This window comes from Vulpes vulpes, chromosome X (assembly GCF_048418805.1).
Source record: "Vulpes vulpes isolate BD-2025 chromosome X, VulVul3, whole genome shotgun sequence".
Lineage (NCBI taxonomy): Eukaryota > Metazoa > Chordata > Mammalia > Carnivora > Canidae > Vulpes > Vulpes vulpes.
The window spans coordinates 106,765,397-106,781,579 of NC_132796.1; the positions used below are offsets into that span (position 1 = coordinate 106,765,397).

At 41.3% G+C, this 16,183-nt stretch overlaps 1 protein-coding gene across 19 annotated transcripts in view; it reads right to left on the reverse strand.

Annotated features, from left to right (window-relative positions):
- Positions 1 to 16,183, reverse strand: part of MCF2 (MCF.2 cell line derived transforming sequence) — a 118,671-nt gene that overhangs the window by 45,066 nt on the left and 57,422 nt on the right. For 12 of the 19 annotated variants that reach the window (XR_011998285.1, XM_072744626.1, XM_072744627.1 and 9 more), the window contains 8 exons: positions 11,683 to 11,802; positions 10,779 to 10,895; positions 9,091 to 9,240; positions 6,774 to 6,907; positions 6,323 to 6,437; positions 4,999 to 5,118; positions 2,130 to 2,321; positions 958 to 1,149 (listed from right to left, as the gene is read on the reverse strand). Coding sequence is in view for 18 of the 19 variants with exons in the window: in XM_072744626.1 (XP_072600727.1) it covers positions 958 to 1,149; positions 2,130 to 2,321; positions 4,999 to 5,118; positions 6,323 to 6,437; positions 6,774 to 6,907; positions 9,091 to 9,240; positions 10,779 to 10,895; positions 11,683 to 11,802 (1,140 nt within the window). In the remaining variant the exon portion in view is untranslated. The remainder of the gene's footprint in view (positions 1 to 957; positions 1,150 to 2,129; positions 2,322 to 4,998; positions 5,119 to 6,322; positions 6,438 to 6,773; positions 6,908 to 9,090; positions 9,241 to 10,778; positions 10,896 to 11,682; positions 11,803 to 16,183) is intronic. The other 7 variants (XM_072744632.1, XM_072744630.1, XM_072744636.1 and 4 more) reach the window with 1 other exon arrangement.

Here is a 16,183-nt window from a genome sequence, read left to right on the forward strand (position 1 = left end):
GACACTCTATCTTTCTGTGTCGTAAAAAGCTCCTCCTAGACCCTCCTAGATGATTTGAGGCAGTTAGAGGTTAGCTTGGTTGCTTCCAGAGAAATCACTTAGTTACTGCTCTGGCCACGTTTCTGATTTTCTGGGACATCCCCTAAGATCTGCAGCTAAGCATGGTTTTAGATGCTGTTCCAAACTTAAGAGTCAACTACACATTTTGGCAACAAATAGCATCACAAAAGCTCTTAACTACAATGTGGGGAGAGTGCTTCGTGACATCTCCAACACAGTGGATCTGAACTGACCCACAGATCTCTCTACCTTGTTAATACCAATGTCTGCTTGCACCCCTCCCCCAAGAAGCCTGAAATCATGTCTTTATCCCTTCATTCTCAAACTGAGTAGGAAAGCCAGATCTGTGTCCACACAGCATCTGTTGGTTGTAACTGCAGCAGGAAGACAAGACATTTGGAGTAGAACGCTCTTGACACAGGCCCAGTATTCTCCTAGAATAGCTTTAGCCCTTTCTCTAAGGATGCGCAAAACAATGTATGTGAGATCTCCTAGTATGTTGAAAAGAGTTGAAAAATAATGGAGTCGCAGCTCAAAAAGAACTTATTCTTCATTATGTAGCAAGCATAAAGCCTTGGGGGGGAAAAAGCCTTGGGATGCTTTTTTTAAAAGTCTATCTATTTAGTCATTTTTAAGTAATCTACACCCAATGTGGGGCTTAAACCAGTAACCTTGACATCAAGAGGCACACGCTCTACCAACCGAAGCAGCCAGGCGCTCCAAGCCTTTGGATTCTTGGATGCTTCACAGGGGTACTAATATCGCCCCTCATCCTTAAGAGAAGCATGTAACTGCAATCTGACATAAAGTTAGCTGTGAAGTAGTAATACTCTTGCCAACACTACTGGAATTACAGTTTTAAAAATATATTCATTTGAAAAAAAAACAGCCTCTTACCTTGAGTTCAGGAGATAAAATTACATCAAATTCATACTGTAGGGTATCAGGATCATAATTTATAAACGGCAAAGCCATTTCAAGAAAATTTTCAATGTCTCGGAGGGCTTTCTGAGCATCTTCTTTAGACTGAAACTTATCTATTTCCTGATTAGCTAGAAGGCATTCTCCTTCATCACAGCACTGACGAGCCTGATGAGCAAATCACACACACACACACACACATACACAAAACCATGAATGAATAAATAGAAATATGTTTGTCCTTTTAGGAGTGTTTACCAGCCCTGGCTTCTGTGAATCAGAGTTGTTTTCAGAGTTGTTAAAAATAAAGATATCTGGGTTCTGCCCCCAGAAATTCTGATTCAGTAGCTCTGGGCCTTAAGCCAGGCATTTAGATTTCTGCAGAGCTCCACAGGTATTTCTGATGCACAGCCAAGGTTGGGAAGCACTGTATTTATTTCATAACAAGGAATTCATTCTGCAGTAAAGAGTCTGACCGTACTCACAACACTAACACTTCAGCTGCATGCTATTTTCCAAAAATCAATAAGTGAAATATGAAAACGCCTTGCAAAACACAAAGTGTAATATAAATGCATAGTGATTGCCAAGGACAAGGATAAAAGTTTCCTTGCCAAAGAAGGAGATGAACTGATTAAAATGTTCATGTTCAGATACAATGTCTATAAATGATATCCTCATTTTACATTCCACTTCCAAGGCCAGATCTCCCCTTCGCTGCCTAATTCTGAAAGGGGCCAGATCTACAAGCCACGGAGGAGTATCTTCCAGTCACTGTTTAATTTCTTATTGCGGTAACTATGAAATGTGGAAGGAGTTCTGGCTTTAGCAAAATGCCTCTAGGGCTTTGAAAGGTGCTCTGACTGCAAACTATCACCAGAGGAGAGGATTCAGGGATGTGCCCAAAATAGAAAGGAAGCCATCACAACTGTGATCTCAATATTCAGAAAAGAAGCCAGAATGCTTATAATACTAGACTTGCCATGGATACTGCAAAGGTACCCGGACTAAATAAACATCATCAAAGTCAATGCTTCAACGTCTTACAAATTTAATTCCAAAGCTTTCCCAGGCAGACCTTTATCCTATAACGTGTAAAAAAAGAATTATCTTCCTATTCAGAAATGTACCAGGTCTCATGACACTACCTGCTGCAGGAGCTTATGCATTTTGAAGATCCTGCTGAGCTGTATCCTTTTGGCTTTGATCTCATTAACCAAAATATCAGAAAGGTAACGTAGCTCATTGCACCTCTGGCAGATCAAATCAAGTGCGTAATGGTGATTTGCAGCAAGTCTGTGTCCGTGTAATATCACAAACCGGGCCTTTGCTAACAGATCCTAATTGTGAGAAAGAAGTAAAACAAGAACCGTATGATATCTGTTCAGAGAGAGGAGGGGAAATGAGAAAGCGATTGAGAAGCAAATTGGTTTAGCGAGGCAGAGAGAATGCCAAAAATATGATTTGATGTCATACTTGTGCAGGCTGTAAGAAAGCTTACAGTTACAGTCATTAGCTAGAGCAGTGACGCCACATATTCCTGGTAACAGAAAAAGAAAATTAACCGGCCTGCTCAGAGTGTGGATGAGGTTGGCTTCTCCTGGTAGGTACAGATTGAGAACAGAACTGCATATATCCAAAGAGGAACACGGGAGACAAATGAAAACTCATGGGTTTCCTACCATCTCAGCTTTGGAAATGTCATGAGTCATCATCTACCTGGCTGCTTTACATACGTGAAGGGGTCTCCGAGTCAAAGGTGATCTCAGGGGCCTTGCCTCCATTCTATCAACTACTGGCATCCCCTCCCTCCACCCTGGTCCCCCACTTGCTTCCCGACGCAGTGCCTGAAGCAGTAGGTGGTCAGAAAATATCTGTGGAAGTAAAATAAGAAAATCTAAAGCCCATAATGATGAAGTGGCCAGCCTGCCTGGCTGGAAGGAAACCCAGGGTAAAGTAGGGAATTTTCATTGTTTGGCTTTTGTTTTTTTACTTTTATCCTGCCATGAATTCGTAAGGAGCTCAGGCTCCTTTCCATTGGTTCTCACAAAGTGTGCTTCTCTGGGTGGGCAGGCTGGCACTTCAGTTGAACCCAAGTCCCTTTCTCTTTAACTTCCTTCTTTAAAAAAAAAAAAAAAGATTTTATTTATTTATTCATGAGACACACAGAAAGAGAGGTAGAGACACAGGCCAAGGGAGAAACAGGCTCCCTGCAAGGAGCCCAGTGTGGGACTTGATCTCGGGACCCCTGGATCACGACCTGAGCCAAAGGCAGACACTCAACCACTGAGCCACCCAGGAGTCCCAGGGAGTTACATTTTTAAAATAGGTATAGTTTCAGATTTGCAAAATGAAAAAGTTCTGGCAATCTATTGCACAACAATATGACACTACTGAAATATACACTTAAAAATGGTTAAGATAGGGGATGCCTGGGTGACTCAGTCCATTACACGTCCAACTCTTGGTTTTGACTCAGGTCATGATCTCAGGGTTGTGAGATCCAGCCCCGCGTGGGGCTCTGTGCTGAGTGTTGGAGCCTGCTTGAGATATTCTCTCTCTCTCCCTCTGCCTCTTGCTTCAGCTCCCTTTCACTTTCATTCTCTCTCAAAAAAAATTTTCTTTTGAATGGTTAAGATGATAAATTTCATGTTATGTGGGGGGTTTTTTTGCCACAATTAAACCTAAAAAAATTTTAAAAACAAAACCAAAATAGCAAACAAAAACCTCTAAGCTTCCTTGTTTCCAATCCAGTTTGCCTTCTCTTTCTACTATGCCACAGAGGTTTATAAACTGCCCCCAAATCACAATGACCTACAAGCATAATTCTAGAGCTGTTCACCACAACTGCTGCCTCTCACATATTGTTTTTATTTTTAAAAAAGATTTTATTTTTATTTATTTGAGAGAGAGAGCATGAGAAGAGGTGGAGAGGCAGAGGGAGAGGAAGAAGCAGACTCTCCGCTGAGCAGGGAGCCAGACATGAGGCTCGATCCCAGGAACCTGAGATCCTGACTGGAGCCAAAGGCAGAAGCTTAACCAACTTAGTCACCCAGGCTAGGCTCCTTTCCCTCAAATTTTGTTTTTAGATGGTTACAGTATTCTCATAGATCTGTTTGCTGGGAATGCACCTTAAAAAAACAATGGCCTTGTTCTCACATACAAGACAGAAGAGCAAAGGTGGTTTGTTAACTATTAAAGCCATGAGTCCAAGCCTTTAAGACCAGCAAAATGAAAATTATTGGCTGTTTTGATTACTTATATAATCAGATATCCCAGGTACTGTGCTAAGTGTTTAACCTACAACATCTAAAAGAATCCTCATAATCATTCTGCAAAGTAAGTCACTTCATCCCCAATTTAGAGATAAAGACATTGAGGCTCAGAAAATTTATTCAATATACCCCAAGATCACACAGCTAAGTAAGACTAAGCAGATTTATCTATCTGAATCTATGTTTGGTTCAACTGTACAGCCACATGATAGATATTTAAGGAATTATGCTCTGGTATATTTCCATAATTTCCAAGTACCAAATAGCATTTTTTAAAGATTGTATTTATTTATTTGAGAGAGAGAGCACGAGCAGGGGGGACAAAGGAAGAGGGAGACAAGCAGATTCCTCGCTGAGCAAGGAGCCTGATGTAGGGCTCAATCCCAGGACTCTAAAATCATGACTTGAGCCAAAGTCAAATGCTTAACCAACTGAGTCATCGAGTGACCCCCAAATGGCATTTTTGATAGACATTTTTCTAGCTTCTTCAAAAGGATTTATGCCATTGTTCCTAATGGTGGGCCTGAAACTACATCATGATCTCTGAGGCTACCTATTATAACCACATGCCACATCTGCAGTGTCACTTCTAGCCCACATTGATCAGAAAAGAATACAGGCCAGTATTAATAGACGAATTATACAGACTATTGCTATGAAAGGTGGATCATAAGGGTTGATACTACTGAAAACCATTAAGATGTAACTATGAGAATAAAGAACATCTGAGATGTAATCTTACCTGAGAATTTTCATCTAAGTTTTCCAACTTTTTTATTTTTTGTTTTACTTGTCCTATGTTCCCTGTTATATCCGCCAATTCTGCTTGTTGGTTTAACATAAGTTCGACTTCACTCACAAGCTATGAAGAGGAAAAAAAAAACACAAGTCTTAAAAGCATATATATGTCACCATGAGATACAGATCACATCAGTGAAATTCCAATCCAAGAGAAACAACAATACTGATTAGAGGCAACAATGATTTGAAGAAACAATATAACTACAGGACAAGAATTTAGCATGGGTGCAAATTAACATATAAGTGCAGGCACAATGTTCAGGAAGAGTGTTATTTTTGCATGTATGCATTGGGGAGGAGGGAAAGACAAATATCTGGAAGGGCCAAGAGCAACTCAGCCTATTCTTTCTTTAAGGAAGATCTCACGGAGAGCATCACATTTCAAAATCTGTTTGAATCACAGGACAGAAAGGGTTAGCGGTCCCTGAGCCCCGTGTCCAGAGCAAATGAAACACCAAGCAAGTAAGGAAGTCATGGGTGGAAAACAAGCTGGCCACATGCAAGAGAAAAAAGTAGTGAGTTTCCCTTGGACCTGGTAAAGTACTATGAAAGAGACTGCAGGGAGCTTGACCATGTGTGAGTTATTTCCCAGAAGCATCCAACTAGAAGGTACTTTTTTAAATCTTGAAAATAATGTATAATTAAACATGATTTCACTTCATGTATCAGGCTTTTCATAGAAATAAATTACTAGATCAGAAAAGAAATGTTTTTGTTAGATCGTATTAACTATGGTCAATATAGGTATATGGTATTTTAAAAAAATTCAAGAAGGAAGTGGGTACTATTTCCTTGGAAAGCTAACCCATAGTCTGAAAGCATTTTATATGTAAAATAAACTACAATAATAAACATCAGGGTAAATGGCAACTTAATCCTAACTTATATGTTAGCACCTAAGTGCTTTCTCATAGGAAATTAGTAAGTAAGAAAGACATCTTGGGGAGGTGAGTGGGGGGATGGGGTAACTGGGTGATGGGCATTAAGGAGGGCACGTGATGGAATGAGTACTGGGTGCTATATGCAACTCATGAATCACTAAATTCTACCCTTGAAACTAACCATATACAGTATGTTAACGAAATTGAATCTAAATAAAAAAATTTTTAAAAGGAAGACATTTTGGGAGGGTTCACTCACATTGGCCCCCTTTTCATCTCTCTCTGGGTATAAATGGGCACCTCGTGAGACTCTATTTCTGGTGATCAAGGAGTAAGAACCTTTGGCATAAAGAAAAAAATATAGAAAGGAATATTTTAACTGACCTCTTGAAAATCCTGCTCAAACTTCCATAGTTGCAAATACTGCTCCATTTTTAGTTGGTGTTTTTCCCAAAATCCATCAAAAGCTATCTCCATATCATGTACTTGAGTCAGCAATCTTAACAAAGAAAAGTCGTTAGAATTCCTTCACAACAACGATTTGTTTTGTAAGTTTGTACATAAACCTGGTCTGGACATTAAGACTTATAGGAAAAAAAAAAAAAAAGACTTATAGGCAAAGTCGGAGGCCATGACACGTGGTCCATGAAGAGACCGTAGATATCCACGGAAGCTCTTTTACAAACAAGCTAATCTGTGACACAAGTAGGGAAGGTGGTCTCAGATTCCCAGAAGTCCCGGAATATTTTCCACGCTTAACTGACTGCAGCAAAATGCATAATTCCCTTTCAAAAGTATAAAATAAATAACTCTAAACCAAAAGGAGAATACTCACTTATTAACAGTTTGCCAGTCACCATTTATTTGGTGGTGGTGTTCAAGCCTTGAACTGGCAGCGTCTTCAATGCCAGGCACTTCCAGACTTGTGAGGAGGATTTTTCCTTCTTTGGTTACAGCTGTAATGTCATTCTATAAAAAGGCACAATGGGATGAATTAGCCTGCTACTGCCCTAATCTGAGTGACCTAAAGAGAAGGAAGCATACACCCACAGCATGCAGAAGAGAAACAGCAGTTCTAGAACGTCCTTGACTAAGTACATCAGTACCACAGAACCCAAAACCCATGAGGATCTCCAAGAAGCCTCTGCCTGTTGAGGTGGATGTTGCAACCACTATTTTTATAAGGTCTTTATAGGCAGAAGTACCTCATGCTCTATCTGTAGTCTCCTTCTCTTACTGACAGAAAGTTCTAATTCATTCTATTCTACTAATATTTTTTAATGTGCTCCAATCAAGCAGTAGTAGCATAATGAGAAAGCATACAGTTAAAATAATATTTAGTGCCTTTTCAGATATAGTCAGATGTCTTTCCTACTAATTCTTAATTAATTGTTACCAATCACTGCCTGCCATGAGGATTATGTTACTTCATGTTTGGATTAATTAATTCGTCATGAAGCATGTTTCTTTCTATTCAGAAGGTCTTAACCTTGGTGGGTAGATTCTTCAGGCATCTAAGAGTGATCTATGACTTCCTTCAGGAGATCCAAGGGTCCTCTGAAACGTTAAGCAAAAAATTCAGGTGTACGTGTATTTGTCTGGGAATGGGTTCCAAGGCACCACCACCGATATGAATGAGAACACAGGCGTTAAGAGCGAATGTTTATGAAGTACCAACTACATGCCAAACACTGTTGTACAGACATCACGTACTCCACTTCATCCTCACAGCGACCCTGCAAGGTATGAATGTATCATCATCAACCTCACTGTGCATGTAAGGTAACTCCAACTCAGATTGAGAGTAAGCTAGTTCTCCAATCACACAGCTCAGGAGGGACAGAGCTTTCTTTCCTGGAACAGTTTTACTTTTGGATTATGATTCCAAATATCAGTTTCTGTCCTCTTCTTTCTTTGAAAATGTCACCTCAAAAAACAAACTAAAATAAAAATGTCATCTCTACATCGAGCTTGTGTCTGTGAGTGCCCCCCACAAGCCTATCATCATGTGAAGGACATGGATTATTATTTTTTAAGATTTTATTTATTTATTTGAGAGAGAGAGCATGAGAGAGAGCGAGCATGAGCAGAGGGGGTGGCAGAGGGAGAGGGAGAAGCAGACTCCCCGCTGAGCAGGGAGCCCAATGTGGGGCTTGAACTCAGGACCCCAGGATCATGACCTAAACTGAAGGCTGAGGCTTAAGAGACTAAGCCACCCAGGTGCCCCTGAAGGACATGAATTATTATACAGGGTTGCCTGGTGCTTCTTTAGATCTTTCTTTCTTTCTTTCTTTCTTTCTTTCTTTCTTTCTTTCTTTCTTCCTTCCTTCCTTCTTTCTTCTTCTTCTTCTTCTTCTTCTTCTTCTTCTTCTTCTTCTTCTTCTTCTTCTTCTTCTTCTTCTTCTTCTTCTTCTTCTCCTTCTTCTCCTTCTTCTTCTTCCTCTTCCTCTTCCTCTCCTTCTCCTCCTTCTCCTCCTCCTCCTTCTCCTTCTCCTTCCCTTCTCCTTCTCCTCCTTCTCCTCCTCCTCCTCCTCCTCCTCCTCATCCTCCTCCTCATCCTCCTTCTCCTCCTTCTCCTTCTTCTTCTTCTTCTTCTTCTTCTTCTTCTTCTTCTTCTTCTTCTTCAGGTCATTCTTAAGCTTTCTGGGGAAGGTGAATCCCAAAGTACTTGGTGATTGTCTGAAGTGTGACTCAGAATCCTTCACAAGCCAACACTCCAGACCTAGGGGCAGGAGGGCAAAACCAACTTGCCACCTAAGGTCTACTGTACAAAACATCAAAAACTAGTACTCTGGCTGGCGCCTGGCTGGCTCAGTTGGCAAAGTGTGCAACTCTTGGTCTTGGAGTCATTGAGTTCTCTCTAGCTTTCCAAATGAGAGGGCCTTCTGAGAAGATGAAGAATATGCGATGACAACGAGGACTATGGATTTCTTCTTCTTAGGCACTCACAAACTATTCTATCAGCAAGGAAAGAACTTTTCAAGATAACGTACCATTTGCAAAGAGGGCATTTACTTCCAACATGTCCAGGACATCCTCCCCTTTTGTCTCCCTACCCACCAAGCAGTGTGAAATGGACAAGCACTGAACTAACCTCTCTAGAAAAACAAAGGCCATGGATGACTTTTCTGTGTTGACTCTATCAGACATACCTTTAACATGTGATACCTTTCAGCACGAATGGCAAGAATTTCTTCTATTGAAGGAATATCATCTGGTAGTTCTGTCTCAGCCAGTTCAGTTCCAAAGGACTGTAACATCTGAGCCATTTCTTTCACTGTGAGAGCAAAATTTTCTATAGCCTGCAAAGAGCCAGTGATCCTTTTAGTTCCATGGAAACTGCCAGTACACCAATACCTGAATCAGTAATTGGATTTACTTTTATTTAGCTTTGACAACACACATATACTATGACCTCTCTTCTGCTAAGGAAAGTTGGCATTGCTCTTGGCCATCAACTCTAATTTTGCACCTAAGCTTCAATGAAACGAATGTGAGGTGAAGAGTCTTCTTGAATGTCTTTTATCCAAACTTCTGTACTTATTTCTTGAACATCCTTGAAAATGATTTTTTTAAGTTTATTTATTTTTTCTAGTAATCTCTACAGCCAAGGTGGGGCTTGAACTCATGACCCTGAGATCAAGAGTTGCAGGCTCCTCCAACTAAGCCAGCCAGGCCCCTGAAAACAATTTCTTAAAGATGTCATGTACTGAGAAATTTGTTTTCTGCCTCTGTTTACACCTATCCCATTAAACTCTGCAACTGTAAAACTTTATACTAACTTTATACTAACTTTACTTCTGAAGATGTGACAACATGGAACCCACTCAACATTCCTTTATTATAGCTCATGAGCAAGCATTAGCACTCCAAACACAGCAATGGACAAAGGTGATGGAGCAACATAACTAGTCACAACAATTCATTCAGGCAGAAGATTGAGACTCTGTTGCCCTCAAGTGTCAAGTAAGGTTGTGCTGTTGATTGTTTCCAAAATCAATTACTCAAAAAAATGGGGGGGGGGGGGGCAACATGTAGAGACCATATAACCCCTATGTGTACCATGTAGCTCAAGGTTATCTGCTCTTTTATTTACAGTTTCATAAGTTACTGAAGGCTAGACACCACTAATTTTGACAATACACTTTCATGTGAGTGAACAGAACTGCTGAATGACAAATAAAAATGAGGAAAATAGAATCCTGATTTAATTAAATATCATTTCATTCAGAAGGGTTCCCTAATCTCCGGGATTTGGAATAAAGATTCTTATACCATAAATTCACACCTTGAGGCACGGGACCCTTGCCTGTTTGTAAATTTCTAGAACAGAAGAAATCTCTGCTACAAATCTAACTGCCTCAGAAGCATCACTAGAATGAGATTCATAATAGCACTTGCATTTTTTGAGGGCTTCTGATCTCATTGAATCTTCCAAATATCCCTATGAGCTCAAGTACTATTGTTTCCACTTTACAGTTGGGAAAACTGAGTCAGGAAGGTTAGGTAACTTGTGTAAGGTTAGACAGCCAAAAATCAGCAGTGCTAAGATCTAAACCCAAACTCTTTGTTTCTTGGAGTTACTAGATGGCCACGGGAGGGGGTGGGCAGAGCATGGTCTCCTTACTCCCTAGGCCTCTCCTTCAATTGTCATCCTCTGTGATTCATCATCGGTTCTAGATATTTCCTATGAAAGAAAGTCAAGATGTTGAATTATATGTGCTTGAAACCTAGGAGCCCCAGAAATCTGTTTTTCCCAAAGAGGAAAAAAATTCTAGAACTAGATTTAAAGGCTAATATGAACTATATAGGCTCTACAGTAAGGGCAAAAGCAACATACATTTCTGAAGATGATCCATTCACTGTGGCAGTACTGCAAGGTGCCGCCTAACTCAGGGGTTAATTGCTTGTCATCAATGTATGTCAGCAAATCACTAACTGAGCTCAGCATAACCACCTATATAAATAAGCAAGAAAGATACTGTTAACTGCCCTTCTTGGCACCCCTCCATTCAACTGTACAGTGAACTTTAGCATTCATTAGCACAAAGTAGCTCTTATAAATGGTTCTAACAATTCTCTCCTGTACATCCCCCCCACACACACGTATGCACTACCTCCTTTAAGTAATAACAGTTTTCATTTACAAAACATTTCTCTCCAAAGCAAAATTAATCTACATAGAAACCCAAATACCTAAATCTCCTTGATCTAACATTTTGCACTATTAATGGTCAACCTTCTGAAAGAAGAATGTTACGCCTACAACAAAGCAAGAGCGCTTTATGTAGTAAGCTATAACTTTGGGGGAGGGAATGATCTTTGCAAAAGCATCAGAATTTCTGAGGACTCTCTTCTTAACCCTAAAAATGCATAAAAATAGCTTTTTAAAAGAAGGTCATGGTACTATGAACTAGTTCAGGATGTAAGTTCATGGGAGTCAAACACATAAAACACACACTCCATTTTTTTCTAAAAATAAAATGTCCAGATTTTGTACACACACACACACATAGAACATATGCCATATGTCTCTTTTTCAAAATGAATTGCTTGTTACAAACTGATGAGACTATTCCTTTCTTTTAACAACAGAAGACTTTCAGGCATTTCAAGTTTATAGTCTGGGAAGACAAATTCTTTTTCTTTTAAATGCTTTGTGAGCACAGGTAAAACATCAACAGCGTGGTACAAAGCCTTCATGAAAATTAAAGAGATAAAACGTTTAAATAATATACTCTTACTGGTAATTTGAGCATGAAGTCTTCTTGGCTAAATCGAAATCCAATGTCTGTGAAAGTTCGTTGAAGAAAACTGGTAGGACGCAGAACCAAAACTAGGTGCAAGTTCCCAGGAAAGGAAACCTACAGAAAGAAGCAACACAGGAAAGAAAGGAAAAATTGTCAAAACGTGGACTCAACTGAGCATGTAGGCAAAAAATATGTAAAGGAAACTCTGAAAGTAATAAAGGCCACCAAAGGGACAAAACTTTAAAAATGGGTATTGATACAATCTAAAAACATGGAAACAGAAATAAAACCAATGTAAGGTCATCAGATCAGACCCTTGCGACGTCCATGGCATGGCATTTTCTCACACGAAAGTAATTCCTGAGTTACAAAGAATTCTAATTCTTAAGCTTCATTTTAAAGTTAGTCATTTGCACTGGAATTGCACTTATTCCCTGGGAAACAGAATTAGGAGGCAGGCTCCTAGGATAACTCTAAAAGCCAAATGAAGCTTCAACATTGCATGCCTGCACTAAACAAAGGAAGAAACCTGTGCTGTGGAATCATATTTTTATTTTCATCCAAGCAACGTTCACGGAGTTACCGTCTACTTGTTCACTCCATGTGTTTAAGTGTATAATTATCATGCACTGTTAGCATTCGGTGTACCCAGATTAATAAGATGTAGTCCCTACCCAGCTTGCAAGAAAGTGACAGCGTAATAGTGCAATCCATTAGTATCATTAACTCTACAGCCCAAGTTGATCAGTGAAGCAAAGGAATTAGAATAATATGCAACAGGAAGTGGGAGTACAGAGCATCCTACACCTAGGAAGGTTGAAATGGTCTCTTTGAAGCATAAAAAGGAATTAATAGCATTAGAATGTCATTCTGGTGCACCAATGTTTCCCCAGTTTCTAGAATACTGACATGCAGTAGGTGGTCAAGAAATAATTGCTAAACGACGAGGAGAGCGCTATGCAAAATTAGTGAGACATAGAACAGTATGGCTCAATATTAATAATAAACCACCACATATCAAACGCGTACTGTGTCCGTATTTTGCCAACATAATCATACTTCCTCTTCATAATAATCCTATGAAGCAATTAGGCTACCCTCTTTTACAAAAAAAAAAAAAAGGCTCAGAGAGTTTAAGTATGATTTGCCCCAGCTGGTGAAGTCTTAATCTGCCCCTGGGGTCTGTGTTCTTACTCAATGTACACTACCCCCATCTCTTCCAGGCATCACAGTCAGGAAAGGTAGAGGAAAATGAAGCTGGGGAGTGTAGAAATGAGACGTGGTGCTAGAAAGATGGGCAGGAACCAGATCAGGAAAGTCCTTGGGTTTTTCCCTGGAGGCAAGGGGGAGACTCTAAGAGGCTTTAAGCAGCAGAGCAATATAATCAGATCTGCGTTTTAGAAGGATCACTTTGGTTCTAGGAAAGGACTGGATTTGGACAAGAGTGGAGACAGATGATTTAGGAAGCTGGTACAGTAATCCAGACCAGGGATGAAGAGTTTCTGAACTGCAGGAAAATCTGCAGCTATGAGGGTAGGATTTAGGAGGTGCAATGTGCAAGATATGATGATATAATAGGTCTGGTAAGAAAGGAGAGGCTGGACCAGTCGCTCGAGTAGCTGGGTGCATGGCACGACCCTTGCTGACAAGGGGAACATGGGAGAGGCGGGGTTTTTTAAGTTTATTAATTTTTTTTTAGTAATCTCTACACCCAACATGGGGCTCAAACTCATGACCCTGAGATAAAGAGTCGCATGCTCTTCAAACTGAGCCAGCCAGGCGCCCCAAGAGAAGGAGGTGTTATGGAGGGGGGTAAGATTCCCCATTCCTCGACCCATTGGGCTGGAAGGGTCAGCAGGAGATCCAGATGATGTCCATCAGACAGACGTGTGTACGAGTCCAGAGGGAAACAAGTCTGGCCTGGAAATGTTGGGTTGGAAGTCATCAGCCCCCCAACAGCCTACTAAAACATAACAAAGACAAACATGACAAGAAGGCTTAAAATAAAGCCACTGTTCAGGCATGCTAGATTACCAATAATGGAACAAAACTATAAAAGAAAAATTAATAAGATACAGTGGATATGGGATATAAGGGAACTCTGCACTTTCTGTGCTCAATTTAGCAAAGAAAATCCACTCTAAAAAAAAAAATCTATTGGTGCCCCGGGTGGCTCAGTCAGTTAAGCATCTGCCTTCGGGTCAGGTCATGATCCTAGGGTCCTGGGGTCGAGCCCCACATTGAGCCCCACATCGGGCCCCCTGCTCAGCAGGGAGTCTGCCTCTCCCTGTGCCTCTGCCCCTCCCCCTGCTTGTGCTCTCTCTGTTTCTCTCGAATAAATAAAACCTCTTTAAAAAAAAGTCCATTGACAAAAAGTAACTTTCACTCAGGTATAAAACCTAGATTCTCAGGAAAAACACATTTAAAGCTGAGGGTGGGGGTCGCCTGGGTGGCTCAGTCAGTTAAGCCTCCAACTCTTGATTTCAGCTCAGGTCATGATCTCAGAGTCTTGGGACGGAGCCCCGTGTTGGGCTCTGTACTCAGTGAGGAGTCGCTTCTCTCCTTCTTCCTCTCTCTCTGCTCCTCTTCCTGCTCTCTCTCTAAAATAAATCTTTTTCTAAAATAGGGATTTTTTTTCTCTCTAAAAAAACGTCAGGAGGGGGAGTGCCTGGGTGACTCAGTTGAATCAAGCCTCTGACTCTTAATCTCAAATCATGATCATGGTCATGATCTGAGGGTCGTGAGATCAAGCCTCGAGTAGGGCTCTGCACTGGGCATGAAGCCTACTTAAGATCCTCTCTCCCCCTCTGCCCCCACTCTCCACTTGTTCACGCTCTCTCTCAGAAGTAAATAAATCAATTAAAACAAAACCAGATATTTTTTTAAGATTTTATTTATTTATTCATGAGAGACACAGAGAGAGAGAGAGGCAGAGACACAGGCAGAGGGAGAAGCAGGCTCCATGCAGAGAGCCCGATGTGGGACTCGATCCTGGGACTCCAGGATCACGCCCTGGGCCAAAGGCAGCCGCTCAACCGCTGAGCCACCCAGGGATCCCCCAAAACTGGAGATTTTTAAAATTCAATTTGAAGGGGGCACCTGGGTGGCACAGTCAGTTAGTTAAGGGACCAATTCTCAATTTCGGCTCAGGTCATGATCTCAGGGTCATGGAATCAAGCCCTTCACCGGGCTCCACACACACACAGTCTGCTTGGGATTCCCTCTCCTTCTCCCTCTGCCCCTCCTGTTTGTTCTCTCTCTCTAAAATAAATAATTTAAAAAATCAATCTGGGGTGGCTCGGTTGGTTAAGTGTCTGTCTTCAGCTCAGGTCATGATCCCACGGTCCTGGGATCGAGCCCCACATTGGGCTCCCTGCTCAGCAGGGAGTCTGCTTCTCCCGTGCCCTCTGTCCCTCCCCTCGTTCATGTTCTCACTCTCTCTCTCTCTCAAATTAACAAATAAAACCTTTCTAATATTTTTCAATTAAAAAAAGATTCAATTTGATGGGTGCCTGGCTGGCTCAGGCTCTTTAAAATCAGTTTGAGATGGTAATAAAACATCAACAGCTAAGTGGCAATGAGAACCAGAGCAGGAAAAAGGACTGAGTGGGAGACTCACAAATAGGTGAAAGAAAATAGGTTAAATTTAAATCACTAAATCAATCAATGATTGTAAATAGACACAAATGAGGATGGGATGCCCTCATAAAAGAGACCCCAGAGAGATCCCTCACCCCCTCTGCCATGTGAAGACACAGAGAAAAGACAGCTGTATATGAACCAGGAAGCAGGCTCTCACCAGACACCAAATCTGCCAGCACCCTGATCTTGGACTCCCAGCTTCTAGAACTGTGAGAAATAAGTATCTGTTGTTTAGAAGCTAGGCTGTGGTACTGTTATCGCGGCACAAACAGAGATAGACTCTTATTAGTGTTAAGATTGGTTCCAAATGTGTGATCCTGGAGACCCGAAATTGAGTCCCACGTCGGGCTCCCTGCATGGGGCCTGCTTCTCCCTCTGCCTGTGTCTCTGCTTGTGTGTGTGTGTGTGTGTGTGTGTGTGTGTGTGTGTGTCTCATGAATAAATGAATAAAATCTTTAAAAAAAAAAAAAAGATTGGGGGATCCCTGGGTGGTGCAGCGGTTTGGCGCCTGCCTTTGGCCCAGGGCACGATCCTGGAGACCCGGGATCGAATCCCACGTCGGGCTCCCGGTGCATGGAGCCTGCTTCTCCCTCTGCCTGTGTCTCTGCCTCTCTCTCTCTCTCTGTGACTATCATAAATAAATAAAAAAATTTAAAAAAATTAAAAAAAAAAAAAGATTGGTTCCAAATGAGAACTGTTATCTTTCTACATGACCTCGCCCTCCCAACACACAGTGATGAGTAGTGGGATGAAAAACTGATGCGAGTAGGACCAAAGTCCTGCCCTGGGATTTTTCAGACTAGTGCTAATGGATGGAAACATTGAGGGTGCACTTCCAGAGCTACTGGCAGCC